The sequence below is a fragment of the Mus pahari genome, chromosome 5 (assembly GCF_900095145.1).
Source record: "Mus pahari chromosome 5, PAHARI_EIJ_v1.1, whole genome shotgun sequence".
In the NCBI taxonomy this organism is placed as follows: Eukaryota; Metazoa; Chordata; class Mammalia; order Rodentia; family Muridae; genus Mus; species Mus pahari.
In genome coordinates, this window is record NC_034594.1 from 135,116,060 (window position 1) to 135,132,463 (window position 16,404).

The 16,404-nt window shown below is 40.8% G+C and overlaps 1 protein-coding gene across 6 annotated transcripts in view; it reads right to left on the reverse strand.

Annotated features, from left to right (window-relative positions):
- The window catches only part of Dnm3 (dynamin 3), a 477,887-nt gene that overhangs the window by 279,903 nt on the left and 181,580 nt on the right, over window positions 1-16,404 (reverse strand). For all 6 annotated transcript variants that reach the window (XM_021198990.2, XM_029538405.1, XM_021198992.2 and 3 more), the window contains exons 11-12: window positions 10,350-10,436; window positions 1,650-1,720 (exon numbers count right to left, since the gene is read on the reverse strand). In XM_021198990.2, the coding sequence (XP_021054649.1) occupies window positions 1,650-1,720; window positions 10,350-10,436 (158 nt within the window). The remainder of the gene's footprint in view (window positions 1-1,649; window positions 1,721-10,349; window positions 10,437-16,404) is intronic.

Consider the following 16,404-nt stretch of genomic DNA (forward strand, 5'->3'; position numbering starts at 1 on the left):
GGGGGGGGGGGGTATAGGGAACTTTCGGGATAGCATTTGAAATGTAAATAAAGAAAATAATAATAATAATAAAAAAGTGTGGGGGAGAACCATGCAGCATCGTGATCTCCTGGGAAAGTTATAACAGCACTTCTTTTCCCTCAACAAAACACAGCCCAGTTCACTGGCAATCAGAAGCCACCCCCTGGATCACAGAGACGCTGCAGCAAAGGCTATGTCTGAGGGTTCTAGACTTGAAAATTTTCTTTGAAAACCTAAAAATCAATATAATAATATATCCTTGCAACCTCTGAGGTAAAATATACTGAAATTTATTGGGAAAAGAAATAAAGCCTAGCCTATCAAAAGAAAGGAAGCAAAGAACAGGGAGTGATCAGTAGGCTGACAGACAGACAGACAGACAGGTAGGTGGGTAGGTGAATAGATGGGTGGATGGGTAGGCAGATAGCTGTTGATCTGAGAGAAGGGGATAAAGCTGGGTGGGGTTGCAAATGCCTGTAAACTCAGCACTGATGAAGCACAGGCAGTGAGATCGAGAGTTCAAGGCCATCTTTGGCTACATAAAGAGTTTGAGGCTAGCATGGACTAGATGAGACCAGATCTCAAGGGGGCTAAAACCCACAATGCTCAGTAAAGTTTACAATATAACAATGATTTTGTGATGATTTTAAGCCTTGAGTCTTTCCAAAAGGCATTGGGCTTTTGATCCATCGTCTTGACTTGGGGTAGCAACATAACAAGATTTTTGCTTTTGACACACAGCATCTAGCTTACTTACATAGCCACCACATGTTTGTAAGATCCCTATTGGTGTTTTTCCCATCACAAAAACTGACGTTGAAGGAAGCATTCCTGTTATTTCAAATGATGTAAAGATAGCATTCATCTTTTAAACTACTCAGAGAAGCCAGTGAGACAATTGAAGAGCTTTCCATTTTAAGGTTTTACATACCTGTCACTTATTAGACAATCCTCTGCCTTTCAGAGGGTTGTATCTATTTTATAAAAAGTAGTATGGTCAGTCCAAAAGATCATATCTAAATTTTAAAAGAAATTAAAGCCCCCTCATTGTGGTATAGGGAAGTCTAAACAGCTTACTATTTTGGATCTTATGGGTTGTTTGTTTGGATTTTATTTATATGGCTTTGTCTACTGCATTCTGAGACAGCCTCTAACTATGTAGCTCAAGCTGGTAGAATTCAGCTCACAACAATCCTCCTGACTCAACCTCTCAAGTGCTATGATTACAAGTCAGAACTGCCACACCCACCTTGGATTGCAGTTGATATTATTTGATATATGATACAATTTGAATTGTATTTGACATTAGTTGAAGAAAGAATATTGCCCTGGCATTTTAATGTGTGATTATTGTTGTTAATCTATGATAGACACACTGAAGATCATCTTCCAAAAATAATGAGTACTGAAGGCACATGACTGTACAAGAGACCCACCTACCGTTTTTTTCTCAAGAGAATAATCAATTTCCCTGCTCTTTAACTGCAGGGTTCCAAGGTAGATGGATTCAGAATTACCCTGACCCAGACTGTCTTATCAAATGGAAGTATTGCTGTAATAAGAATTAAGAACGTATGTTTCAAAGAATAGTAGTAGGAATGTATACAAGGATCGGTTATCTCACGTACTTTGCAAAGCCGATGAAGTCCTCATGGTTGGTGTTAATGTAAGAGACTTGAATGTCAATCAATAGCAGGACCTAGAAGACAGAGAGAATCACTGAGGTAATGACCCTTCTTCAAAATTCTCATAGCTTAATTCCAATCATTTCTCATGTTATTTATCAGTATTTGGTCTTTAAAGTGACCTTTTGATTAAAATAACACATAGGTTTTCCCTTTTGGAGTTTTTGTACTCTAAATATGTAAGTTAAAAATCTATGTGGTGGCTAAGTCTGAGTATCGTGTGAAGAGAAGAATAGCATTGTAGTTCACAGACTACTGATTGCTGTCAGCACAAAACCTAGAATTATTCTGTTCCTCTGAAGCAGAGGATTTGTTCTAAGCAAGGCAGGCATACATAAGCAATATTACTCCTTGGTTTTCTTAGCCTTTTCAAACATCCCTTTATTTTTTTTAAAAACTTCATTATTTTATTTACTTATTCACTTTGCATCCTGATTACAAGCCCACTTCCTCCTCTCCTCTCAGGTCGCCCTTACAAATCCCTCCCTCCATTACTTGGGAACCACCCACCCTGGCACATCTAGTCCAAGCAGGATGAAGCATAGTCTCTCCAACTGAGGCCAGACAGGGTAGCCCAGGTAGGGGGAGGGGATTCAGTGGCAAGGAGTAGAGACCGACACAGCCCCTGCTCTAATTGTTAGAGGACCCACATGAAGACCAAGCTGCACATCTGCTACAAAAGTATAGAGGGCCTAGGTCCAGCCCCGGGCGCTCTTTGGCTTGTGGTTCAAGCTCAGTGAGCCCCCAGGGGCCCAGGTAAGTCGAAAAGAAATAGAGAAAGAAACGCAGATCCTCCTTCAGAGGAGTGAAGCTCATTAACTGACGAAAACTTCAGCAAAAGGTCAGGTCAACTGTCATCTCAACAAGGGCTGCCTCCCTGGCATTTCAGCCTCAGTTACTCCACAGGCTCCGTCAGCCTACCGTGGGCCTATAGAGCACTAGTTAGCACTTGACCCAGGGGAGATTTGACACACTCTGCACCGAGCTCTATGCAGTGTGCCGCACGATTGGCCAGGGCCTGGACCAGTGTCTCGAGCAACATGGGTAGTGATGGGATTGAGGAAGGAGTGGGTTGAACCCGTGACAAGCAACACAGAGGTGTTTTTCCACTGTTACGTGCTTGTGAAATATAGCTTAGAGGTATGGGAGGCCTCTTTGTGAGGAAATGGGCAGCGGGCAGCCATAGGACCCGAGGAAGGCTAGAAGGGAGAGGTGCAAGCAGAAATTGCCAGAGAGAGGCTTTATTTATTCTGGGGATTTTCAGATGAACTCTCATTATGTTGCTTTTTGGTCCTACACCTGTGCTATATCCCTTTGAGGATTTTGAGACTTGGTAACATGTAAAATAAATAAATAAATAAATAAATACATACATACATACATACATACATACATACATACATACATACAAACCTCTGCCTGGTCTATACTTTGATATTTTCTTTTTGAGACTTATTTACTTTTACAAGAAAAGGGAGAGGAGAAAGAGGAAGCTGACAAAGAGGGGAAAAATGTCTTATGTAGCCCAGGCTAGCCATAAACTCACTGTGCATGCAAGGATGATCTTTCATTCCTGACCCTTCTGCCTCTATCTCTGGTACTAAGAATAAAACCTAGGGTCTGGGCCATGCTAGGCAAGCACTGTGCCAGCTGATCTTCTTCTGAGAGCCACAGTGAGGGCTTTGGCACTGAGAACCTTCATCGTCAGGGTCATTGAAGAGCACCAGAGTCACCGCAACAGCTAAAAGGCAAGTGCTCTTCATCGCACTCCAGGATGGGTGTTTCCTTGGTAATGTCTTCCCTAATTATGACCACCCAGGACCAGGCCTCCCTACGCCATGTCTCAATTCTACAATACACAGGCACCATGCATCACTGAGACACCGATTGTGTGTGTTTGCCACAAATGTAATGAATTGTTTGGATCGCTTTTTGGTTTGGTAATTTTCTCAACAGAAATAGGTACAGTCTTCAACTACACCACCCCAAATGCATCCAATATCTTCAGAAGCAGAGACAATGTTTGTTTTATTCCTCATCTTATCCAAAAACCAAGCATGACATATAAAATAGATGGCCAATACATGTTTGTGGTTTTAGTTTTGTTAACTATCTATGAATCTAAAAGAAAGGTCTGTTTTCATGTGAGCAATTTCTTCCCATTAGTGTATGGCCAGTTACAATAATTTTAGTACTTAGTACTCAGTACCCCATGCTTCTCAGACTTTTGGCTATGATCAAGTATAGTACTCAGCACCCAGCACTGTAGGCCCTGAGGCTTTGCTTTTGTGGCTAATCTCAACTAGTCATCTGACCAAATCTTGCTGAGAATGACAAAGGGACCTGTCAAAGATGTATTTTAAAGATCACTCTGGGCCTACTCTGCTACCCAAAAATTAATCCAGAGCTCAGGAACTATTAGGCCACCAATTCGTATGTTCATAAAAAAAATTCCATATCATACACAAACTGATTTTATCTCTTGAAAACTACTGAGGAATGGTTATTAATTTACCTATAGTGTTACCTCTATCCTCCCACAAATCAAGTTAGATTCTCCTAGATATCATATTCTCCAGACTCATTTGCCAAGATTCCATACCATATAAAGTATAATGTTAAGTACAAATAACATTTTCCAGCATAAAGAGTGAAATATCCATGTATTTGCCAGCATAACCCACAGCTACTGTGAGCATCCCAGACAGAGATGCACATTAACTTGGACTGAAGTTTGGAAAAGAGTGGAAAAATAAAAGCTATGGCTCTTCTCAGTCATATTCCTGGAAATCGGGAGTCTTGGTTCACCCAAGGATAACAGCCAGGTTTCATTTGGAGGATGAAGAAAATGGTACATTTTTTTTTCTCATTTTTTTTTCACTTTCTCAGAATTTCTCTCTGTGGCTTTACCCAGTTACTGAATAATGGTTGAAGAAAACCAAATCTGTTCCTTATAGCAGCAGCAACTCACAAAGACAAGTACTTTTGACGTGCAATTGGGCATATAGAAACAGCTAGAAGAATAGCTGGTGCATGTGATATTTCAGCAACCTTTAAGAACAAAACTTACAGATTTATGAGTTTCATGTTTAATACTTAATTCTCTCCTAGTCTCTGTGCACATGCAGATAGATATGCACATACTTGTACACACACACACACATACATACTCACACGTGTGCTTATACACTCTCTCACACAGGGGTAAATAAATAATACTTAAAAAAAGAGTGAGACACCTATTCCATCTCTAACCTCCCTCATGGAGAGTGGTTAATGAGTACCTCAGAGACACAGAAGGTTTCCCGGCAGTCGGAACAGGCCACTTTTTCCCATCTCTTCCATGCCTCAAGAAGTGAATAACAGCTCAAGTTAATTTTATGGTTTTAATCTGAAGGTGCTACTCACACGTTCATGCTTCAAATCTTTGCCCTTATTTCATGGTGCTGTTGGGGAAGTTCTGGAACCTTGCTGTAGAGCTCTCTGGCAGAAGTCACTAGGGGTGGGTCCTTGACAATTATATTCAACCCTGGGTCCGATTTCACTCCTTGCTTCCTGGTTCGGCAGCATGTGAACAGACTCGGTCCCATGCTCCTTCTACCAAACTGTGAGATTTTCCCATATCTCCCCACCATGATGGACTGAGACCCATGGAAACCAGCCCATTCCCTCCTTAGGCTGTTTATTCGGATGCTGTAGTCTCAATAATGAAAAAGTAATGAATACAGATAGGTACCAGAGACAGAGTTCTTGTGACTCAGCTGACCATGCAGTTCCTCAGCCTTTGGAGCTGGTTTGCAGGAGGGATTTGAAAATATGGAGATATGGGGCTTAAAAAAAATCTTAGAATGCTTTACACTGTATGATTATTATATTCTGGCAAAGAATTTGTCTATGTTTGGCCTGTGTCTTGAAGATTTTTAAGGCTGAATTCAAAAAGTAATGAACCAATTATTTAGTGAGGGAACTTCAAGACAGCATAGAATTCAGGCATGTGGCATGGTTTATTGATAGCTGCTTTTAGTAAGATTCACAGAAAGAATTGGGAGCAAAAAAGCAAAATATGTGGAAAAAATGTTTGGGGGGAGGAAAATGAGCTCACTTGCATTGGCAGGTAAACAGATGAAGCTGTTAAAGTATTTAGAACCCTTAGAGAAAATCCAAGTGGTTGTGCAAGGTGACAGTAGGGCCTCCAGAATATGTTGGCTATTGAGCAGATCCCACCTATCAGAGATCTCAGCTATAAAACTTCGAACTCAGAATACTTCTCCTTGATAAACAGCCATCACCTCCAGAGCATGCTGCTCACAGAGGGCCACGTGCAAAAGTATCCCCCCAGATTCTGCCACCTAGGTAATCAGAGGTCACTACAACCACAGACAAAGGGAGCTTGACTGTTCTCCAGGCCAGACAGTATACCTTGGCACTGTCCATAAAATGCCGCAGTTTGGATTTGAAATGTCTCCCATAGGCTCATGTTTTAAATGCCGTTCCCCAGATAATGGTGCTATTATGGAAGACTGCTGAAACCTTGGAAGTGGATCCTGGCTGGAAGAAGTGTGTCACTTTGGGAGAGTCTTTGAAAGTTATGACCATGTGTTGTGCAGGGTTATCCTCTGAGCCAAACCCCTGCGTTTGCGGAATTTAGGTTGTGCCTACTCACCAAAGATCATTACAGCTGGGTTTGTTGACTGTTGGTTTTCCCCTCATAGAAGGATGGTGGAGAGGATCATGGGTCCTCTAACCTGAATTTCGTGCCAAACCTTCCAATCAGTTGTTTGCAATTCTGAACTAACTGCACATGGCCTTTCGATCTCTGAGGACTAGAGTAGTGAATCTCAACCTTCCTAGTGCTGTGACCCTGTAATACAGTTCCTCATGTTATGGTGATGCCCAACTATGAAATTATTTTTGTTGCTGCTTCATAATTGTAATTTTCTACTATTATGAATTGCAATGTAAATGTATTATGTTTTTCAATGGCCTTTGATGACCCCTGTAAAAGAGTCATTCAACCTCAAAGGGGTCATGATCCACAGGTTGAGAAGCACGGGCTAGAGGCTCCATCAGGGCTAGGGGAAGAGGCTTCATCTATGCAACCACAGAGGTGTCACCATCCACAGTGAGTAAAGACCTTCTAGAGTGGCTGCTTTAGGGTCACCCATTCTCCTGACTAAAGCTACTGAGTCACTACTCTGTAAGAAAGCCTCATAAACTGGTCCCATGTGAACTTTGGTAGAATTGCAACTTGGATTGTCATTGGAACTATACAAAGAGGGAGGATACACAATACAACTTCCCTCCCTTGAGTTGTTTCTGTTGTGTGTTATGGTCGCAGTGATGCAAAGGTAAGTAACCAGAGCAAAGATCTGTGTGTAGACTACTCCATTTCATCTTTACAATGCCCATAGGTTAAGTACCACTGTTTATCCCCAGGGTGAGGAAATTGATGGAAATGTTTATGTATGTATGTTTGTATGTGTATATTATGTATGTGTATATATATGTATGTATGTATATGAAGAATGCAAGTTGGGACATGAAATAATTCATCAGGTAAGACATTTGCTATCAAGCCTGAGCTTGACTTTTATAACTAACATAATGGAGAGAACTGATTCTCACAGATTATCTTCTGACATATGTCATGGCAAACATGCACCTACACACACACACACACACACACACACACACATAAGCACACTTGCACACATGTGCACACATGTGCACACATGTGCACATACACATACACACACTAAATAGTTTAAAAGAATGCAAATAACTAATAAGATATTACATAGAAAGTAAGAGTCAGAGCTTGGACTTGCTGTCCACCAAGTCTAAGCTCAGAATCCATTATCTTAACAATGAGAGCTCCAGTGTCACAAGGGGTTAGTCTGGCATACTTCACAAAGATGACATGGGGACTCACCTTGACTCAACCATAGCCTTTTTGAATCATCATCACTACACTCGCCCTAGACCATACCCCACACACTCTCATGTAGCTTCTCAACTTGCTAGAAATACACAGCACTATCAGGCTGCTAGGAGTGTTAGGACCAGACTCAATGTCAATAATGGGTGTGACTCTTTGATGTTAGCACGGCACAACATAAGCATGTCCCAGTCAGAAGTAGTGCCTTTTGTGCTGGTCACTTTAGAAGCTTATGTCTTCTGATGGAAAGCCTTGATTCCACCTATGATACTACAAGCCAGGACCATGCTTCAGTCAGAAAGTATAGTATAAACTCAAGCCTGTGCAGTCACCGATCTGTCTACTCACACTCTTCCATTTCATGAACTTTGAGGTTGGTTCTCGGGCACTGGGACCTGGTTGTTCCAGAACAAATGCTAAACTGAACATGTCGTTTTAGCAAAACAGAAAAAGAAATGAAGAATGAAAAAGTTAACATGAAAATGTCAACACCCGATCTATGTAAGGTCACAAAGATGGGGTTTTTTTTCTCAATATAGTTTTTACTTAGGATCCCTATGAATTAAGTTTATATACTATCATTTGAATGTTACAGCCTGAAAACACAAGTTAAAGTAGTATCTCATTTATTTATGATCATGTGTACAGTTGATTCCTTTGAGACCAGGTCTGCAATGGGTAGTTTTTTTGTTCTTTTGTTTGTTTGTTTTCACTGTCAATTTGATATAACCTCATGTCACCTGGAAAGAGAGTCTCAGTGAGAAACTATATATACCAGGTTGGCCTGTGGCCATGTTTGGGAGGGATATTTTTATTTCTTGGTTATTTGAGATGAAAAGACTTACTCTGAGTATGGGTATTTCATAGTTGGGGCTCTGATAAGATTTGTGGGATCAAGCAAGGAAGGACCACATAGCCACTTCTCCCTGTCCTTGACTGTGGGCATAATGTAAGGAGCTGCTTCCAGTCCCTGGCACCTTGGGAATTCTGCACTGATAAACTGTGACCTGGAACTGCAAGCCAAAAGAAACCCTTTCTCCCCCAAGCTGCTTTTCAACTGGCTTATATTATCAGAGCAAAGAAAATGAAACTGGAACAGGCTCTCATGTAGCCCAGCCTAGCCTTGAACTGGCTGCATAGCAGGGAATGAACTTGAATTCCTAATTCTCTTGCCTCTACTTCCTCAGTGCTGCAATTTCAGGCATGTGCATTAGATTTTATAGAAGTAGGTTTTATTGGTCCATTACATGGGGAGAGGGAACCTTTAGCTTGGGACTATATGTCTGGTCCCTGGCTTCGTTTCACTGGCTCGTGAGTTGATGCTGGCTAAGTTACAATAACTCTATTCTCTACTTTGGGCTGCTGTCCAAGATTGTAAAAGCTGGAAAACAAGTGGAAATTATAAATAGTGGGCAGTTAATTTTCAAAGCACACTGATAAAAAGTAGTAACCAAGAGCCCTGAGTTTAAGCAGGAAAATGGTTTGCACCAGGCTCCCTTGCAAATGACACAGCCTGCCAAGCTACTGACACTGTCCCCTCACTTCCACCCCACACACACATCTGCACTGACTCCATGAGAGCGTGTGTGTCTCTCTTCTGTGGTTTCTACTCACTCTCTCTATTTTTTTCCTCTGTTTTTTTTTTCTTTTTCTTTTTTCTCCTTCCTCTACTCATCTGACCATCACAAAATTCTTGGAATACTGACTTACAGAGACACTCAGAGACCATATAGAATGGCATCCCAGTTCTGCCCAGGGGGAAAAAAAACCACAAGCAACACTTCTAAGAGGTGGTTTTCACAAGAACATGCTGTTATTTGGGAGAGAACACATGGCCTAAATCCAGTGTTCCCTCCACACGATGCTTGCAGCTGTCATGGAAGAACATTTGAAAGTCAGTATTTCCCACTATCGTGTTGATAAGTAACTAAGGAAAAGCCATTTTGACATAAGAATTTGTTATTCTTTTGTCAAGTAAGTACCCTCCCTTAAAAATAATCTTTCCAAGTCAGAGAACTGGGGTTCAAAGATGCTTTCAAGGCCATGCCTTACAAGCCATGTGAATTCGCAAGATGACTCTGAACGTTTAAAAGATTCATTCCTCAATATTTTTCTTCAATGTACATTTCACAGGAAAGTTCATAGAAACCTACAAGTAAAACGTTTAGAAAAATGTTAATATACTAGAGCATGTATGTGCACCCAGTAATACGTGAAAAATCCACATGAAAGAAAAAAAATGCATTATGTTTCTGGATTCCCGGTTATCCAAGAGCTGTGCATAGATGCTAGAAAGGTGCACATGATGGTCATAGAAGGTGGAGGGGAATAGGAGGCAGGCTGGTCTTATCTTTGTTGATTGGTTCACTGAGACAGAGTCCTACACCCAAGCTTATGCTGGCCTCAGACTTGCGGCAATCCCTCTGCCTTTGCCTCTCAAGAGCCAAGATTGTGTGTGAGCACCTATACTTGGCTCTGACATCCTATTATTGATTTAAAATTTTTAGACTTCTAGATTGGATTCTTGTTTATATTTTAGCACACATGAGGTATTAGTATAGTACTAACATATATAATTTATAAAAGGTAAATATGAAGTTGTTATACATTTCACTGTTCTCTCATTGAGGACTAAGACCAACACCTTGGTAAAATTCTTCCACTCCCCCACAAAGGACCCGGCCATCAAGCAAGGTCTCACTCACCTGGTCCTTTGTCTTCCCTTCTCTCTCACGGATGTGGTTAGCAACAATCCTCTCTGTTTCTTCACAGAGTCTGGGGAAGTTTGCCAGCTGTCAAGAAAACATGTCTGGGCATGAATACCACACAAAGATTGTACCACAAAAACAGAAAGAGAGTTGTGTGGTATTATTACAGAGGCTGTTCTGTCTGAGAGCAAAAGAGAGACATGAACCTCTGAAGGAGGAAAAACCCCAGCAGTCCTGTCAACTATGAGGAGACGCCTCAAACCAAGCACAGCTGTTCTCTAGAAACAAAGCAGAAACCCAGGGTCCTGGATAGATTATTGTCAACTGGACAAACGCCGAAGTTATTTGGGAAAAGAGCTCTTAATAAAGAAAATACCTCTGTAAGATTTGCCTGTAGGCAAGTTGGTAGTGCATTTTTTAAATTAATGATTGATGTGAGTGGGCCCAGCCCATTGTGGGCAGGGCCACCCATGGGCAGGTAGTTTGGGGGTATATAAGAAAGCAAGCTAACCCAGCCATGGGGAGCAAGCTAGTAAGCAGTACCCCACCATGGTTTTGTTCCAACAGCTGTCTCCAGGATCCCGCCTTGATTGAGTTCCTGCCCTGAGTTCCTTCAGTGATGGCCTGTGATGTAAAAGTGCAAACTGAACCAAACTCTTTCCTCTACAAGTTGCTTCTGGTCGTGGTGTTTTATCACAGCAAAAGAAACCCCAAGACACCAGGCAAATGCATGGAGGTTTATCAGGATTTTTGGGGTACTGAAAAAAAAACCAACTCAGAAAAGAAACAGCGGCTTTGACAGAGGCAGCAATATGAGGAAATAGAAAAGAAAGGACAGGCCAATGGCTATTCCAAGTAAATGATGGATTTCAATGCTAAGAAAACACGTACACCTTAACAGTAACAAAATAGCACAATAAGAGCAGGCAAGAATAAGATTCAAGTAGTAAATATGTAGTAAGTCCTGGGCGGGAGGGGGGGCAGGTAAACACTAAACCACCTTAGTGATACTGCTGAGGAAAAGAGTAGACACTATGTTGTCAAGTTGCTGCTATTATTTTTGTAATACAACAGATGAAGTTAGACTGAGCCCAGTGTGGTTTAGCTGAGAGTCAATGAAGGAAAACTCCCTGAGGAAAATGTTGGAAATGTTTATCAAGAACCTCAAAGCATACACAATGTCTCCTTCTGTCTCTGTCTGTCTCTCTGTCTCTCTGTCTGTCTCTCTTACACACACACACACACACACACACACACACACACACACACACACATTTCAACAAAACAACCTCCCAGAATCCTAAGATAAAAATCACAAAGACTTCTATTACAAGATTATTCAGAATGGCAACATTAGATAACAGGAACTTAATACCTAAGTATCCAGTGATATTAAACAAATCAAAGGAGAACCATTTATAAGTGGCTGTTACAAATTATGTTTTTAATTAATTATTTATTTGACTTTATTTATGTGTATGCATGGCCTATGTGACTGACTATATGCACTTGTGCATGGATGGGTATGTTCACACCTGAGTGTGCCTGGAGACTGGATTAGCATTTTGGTGCCTTTTCAATAACTCCCTTCCCATTTCTTTGAAGCAAACTCACTCCCTGAACCTAGGGCTTATTCATGGCTAGACTGGAAGCTGGCAAGCTGCAGCAAGCCTCTGCAGTCCTCAGAGCTGGGGTTTCAAACGTTTGCAAGTCTACTGTCTGTGAACACAGAAAACTGAGCAAACATGATACAATATTAACAATAGTAACTCATATATATATATATATATATATATATATATATATATATATATAAATACTCACTCCTCGGCAGAGGTTTCTATAGTAGAATATTTTTATACAGCTATCCAAAAATATAGAATGTCAACTATTTCCATAACCTAGTAAGGAAAAAGCACTTGCTGTACAAGCATGGAGACCAAGTCTGATTTCCCAGAAACATGTGTAATAAAATCCGTGTATGGCTACACATGTCCTTATCTCTTTCCTGGGAAGGCTGAGAAAGGAGGGGCTCTGAGGCACACTGGCCAGCAAGGGCAGACTTTGTGATAAGTCCCAGGCCAATAAGAGATCCTGTCTCAAAAAGGTGGATAGGCAATATCTGAGGTTGTCCTCTGACCTCTCCACAAATGCATACCATATATACATGAACACACACAGAGAGAGAGAGAGAGAGAGAGAGAGAGAGAGAGAGAGAGAGAGAGAGAGACAAAGAGATAAAGAAAGACAGAGAAGTATTAATTCACCCTTTTTTATCATTATTATTATTGGTTTTTTGATACAAGGTTTCTCTGTATAGCCCTGACTGTCCTGAAACTCACTCCGTAGACCAGTCTAGCCTCGAACTCAGAAATCTGCCTGCCTCTGCCTCCCAAGTGTTGGGATTAAAGGCATGCACCACCACTGCCCAGCTAATTCATTCTTATCTGAATCTTGTGATGTACATTCTTTCAAAATCTTACTTCATGGATTATTGGCAAGATACAAATAAATTTCCCATTTCAGAAACATTCTACCAGAGAGTCTATCAGCCAAATAACCCTCTGACACATTGAGAATGCTTCAGAGAATCTTGTATGAGGCTTATAATTAAAGAAAAAGAAGCCATCAGTTTGAGAGGGAATGAAGGAGAGTGGTGGAGACTGAGGAGAGAAGAAAGGTAAAGGCATTGTGTTCATGTGCATATGTATAGCTTTGCATGGATGCATGTGTGCATGTATGTATGTGTGTGCTTATCTTTCTAAGCTTGCTACCCACTGAGCTCAGTTTTATTATGAAAGCATCCTGTAGTTTTGTACCAACAACGGACACAAAAGCAAATATACTAAATTACAAGGAAACAAAATAAAAAACTGAAAAGAAAAAAAAAAAAAGCCCTTACCTCACGTGTGTATGGGGATGGGGGATGGATGGAGGACTAGAGGCAATGCTAGCCTTGAGAATCACTGAAAGGCATCAATGAAATAATTACATTAGCTATGTGCTTGGTCTACAAAGGATTCTGAGGGTGTAATACGCCAAAAGGTTGAATTTCCATTGTGGACTTACACATGTGGTGCTCAGTTTTTATGATGCATTAATACTCCTCTGACATTCAAAATGATTTCTGATTGGGTTCTGACTCCTCTGCCTCATCAGCTCATTCAGTAGGAATTGCTGGGTGTTTGTGCGGCCCTCATTCCCACTCTCAAACATACTCTGTCCTGATTGCCAGCTCTGCATCCGCCTCACTGCCACATCTCTTGTTTAAGGTGTAATTGCAATTTATACAGTCATTTAAATCATTATAACTCTCAAGGTGTTCAATTAAAAGCCTACATAGCAAAGAATTCTAATCATGTCTGCCTAAATAATGTCGATCTAAAAAAAGCACCATATTTAGACCTTAATTCCCCATTAATTACTTATATTCTATAAATTATTCATAAGCCATCAGGGAAGGAAAGTTTTGCTACTGGTTATAGAAACAGTATATTTCTTGATTTATATCATATCAGTAACTCACTAGCCAACTGCCATCGGCCCTTTGTTCCCTATGTGTCAGAGCACCTGATCTTGAATCTTACCATCTGGAGTGGCTGGTTCACTACATAAATACATAGTCACACAAGAGACATGTTCTCAAAAAGCAAGAGAGAAAATACAAAGAAACCAATAGTTAAACCTTCCCTAAGATTGCCTCTGAATTTAATGCCCTCATAATGAAGTTGAAACTTCCAATCACACTGTACATTGATTAAATGGCAAATTACTTCTTGCTTAAGTCACTTGACTATTCTTAAATAATAAAGATTCAATAAAGAAATAACACAACTTATCTTTTTCTTAGAATCCAACCCTTGAACATTTGGCTCTGAGAAAATTTTAATTACACATGTTTTGAGAGAAATTATAATTACAATGAAAAGGTACAAAACTACATCTTAATTATGCCCAATAGTTTAAGTGTTATTTAGGGTTGTGTCTAATTATCTGGGGAAACTTCTATATAAAAATTTCAGTATTAACCACATTTTTCTCTGGAGGTAAAAGAAACACTTGAAAGGTATTTCCAGCCAATAAAACAAAAATTACACGCTTATAAAACTTACTAAACATTAATTGATTAGATCACAGGAGGCAGGCTGTTCAGTTTCTCCTGGAATAAGCATGAGCCAGCCAAGGATTCTATGGCCTCAAGAGTCTGCTGCCTCAAGCAAAAACTCAGTTTGTTGGGTAATCACCACCATTCCTGAACCTGTAGCAGGGATCACAGAGAAAACAAGCCCGAAGCAGAACCGTCCCTTGTATCTATTAGACCTGACTTTGTGAGTCTTGCTGACTATATAAGTTTTATTTTTAATCTAAAAGCTACAAACCTTCAGACACCGGGCACATTATAAACTAACCATCAGTTAAGATTACACTGTTCATGAGAACATTTAAAATCTACTTCATTTTCTATGAATTAAGTGTGTCACCCTCAAAGGTCCCTAGCAACCCTTCACACGTGTGTGGTATCTTGCTTGATTTATTCAAGAGATGAGAAAGAAAGTGTTGTGAACAGAGAGGAGCTGCGTTCACCCACGTTCTCAAAGGATTGGAAGTGAGGAACAATTCTAGTCCAGAGCTGTTGGGAAATGGTGAGGCTCCTCCTCGTGGCACAGAAGTACTTTCTGTTTTACAAATGGAGCCAGCTCCTGGCTAACTTGGATAGAGTGAGTACTGAGCAAGAAATGTGTCAGCTGCCCTCCTCCAAGTGGGCGAATTCCAATTCGCTAAACCTCAAATACTTTCTGCAACTAGAGGGAGAAATGATGAGGCACATGATGGAAAATTCTTTAAACAGAGAAATCAAGAGAACTTTTGTGTTATCCAGCAAATGCTAAGGGATTGAAATTTCGGGGGCCAACCTCAGATGGAAGAAAGCCAAAAGGCTGTTGGTAAAGGTGTGCTTGGTCTCTTAAGGAATGCAGAAGCCATCCAAGCAGGCCGGAGTGGGTTGACACTGAGTCAAAACAGTACCTGAAGGTCTTAGCCTGGTTTTCTTCTCCTCTGTCATCCCGGGTTTTTGTTTGGTAGACATATTAATGAACATTTAAGTAGGAAAAGAAGAAAAACAGAAGATAGAAGGAAGAGCTAAGCATGGGACCTAGATTTCCTATAGCATCCAATAAAAGCTTCAAACAATACTCAGCCAGAGGCAGAGAAGTGTCTTTTACACAGAGCAAAAGCCACAGTGCACCGACATAGGCCATACTGAACCTGCTCCATGTTTTGTGGCTTTTCCTTCTACGCTACTTCAGCCATATGTTGACTGTCACTTGCTAGATCAACAAGATGTGATTTCAATATCCTTCCATTTATGCATTCAAAACTACTATTGGGGGAAAGGGACAGTTTTGGGGTTGGAAACAGAACTGAGATCATTAAATCAAGCCCCCACCATCAGAGCTTATATTCTCAGGGTCCCTTCATTGTACAACAACAAGAGACACAACAGGGTATAATTCACACAGGCATGCGTGCCACAAAGATAAGGAGCGGGGTAAGATGAAGACTGGGGGAGTCTCCTGAGTGTTTGGGGTTGGAGGGACTGTGAAATTATAGATAGAAAAATTCAAGATATTCTGATCATAAGGCCTTTGAACACAGACCTGAGGCAAGTAGAGTTTTGATCTTTGCAGCTACCACAAGGAACAGAAAGAAAAGTTAAGTCGCCACTGACCTGTCTTGTCAGCATGCTACAGAAACAAGCACAGCAGTGCAGCTGCAGAGGGGAGAAGGGAAGGAAGAGGTAAACTTAGAGATGGAAGGGGAGAAAGATCGTGTAGGGCACTGAAAGGCCAGTCAGAACTTTAGAGTTCCTTCTTTAGTTGATATGGACTCTGGGTCAGCTATTGACTGACCTAACATACTAAAGAACTGGGCATTTCTTCAAACAGTACCTTTTAATGGAAAGTTCTTGCCTGGGTTTCTAATGGAAAGCTAAAGTAAGGTATCTTTTTTATGGCAAAGTTTTTATTCTAAGCAGTTGGGGGTAGTGGGATCA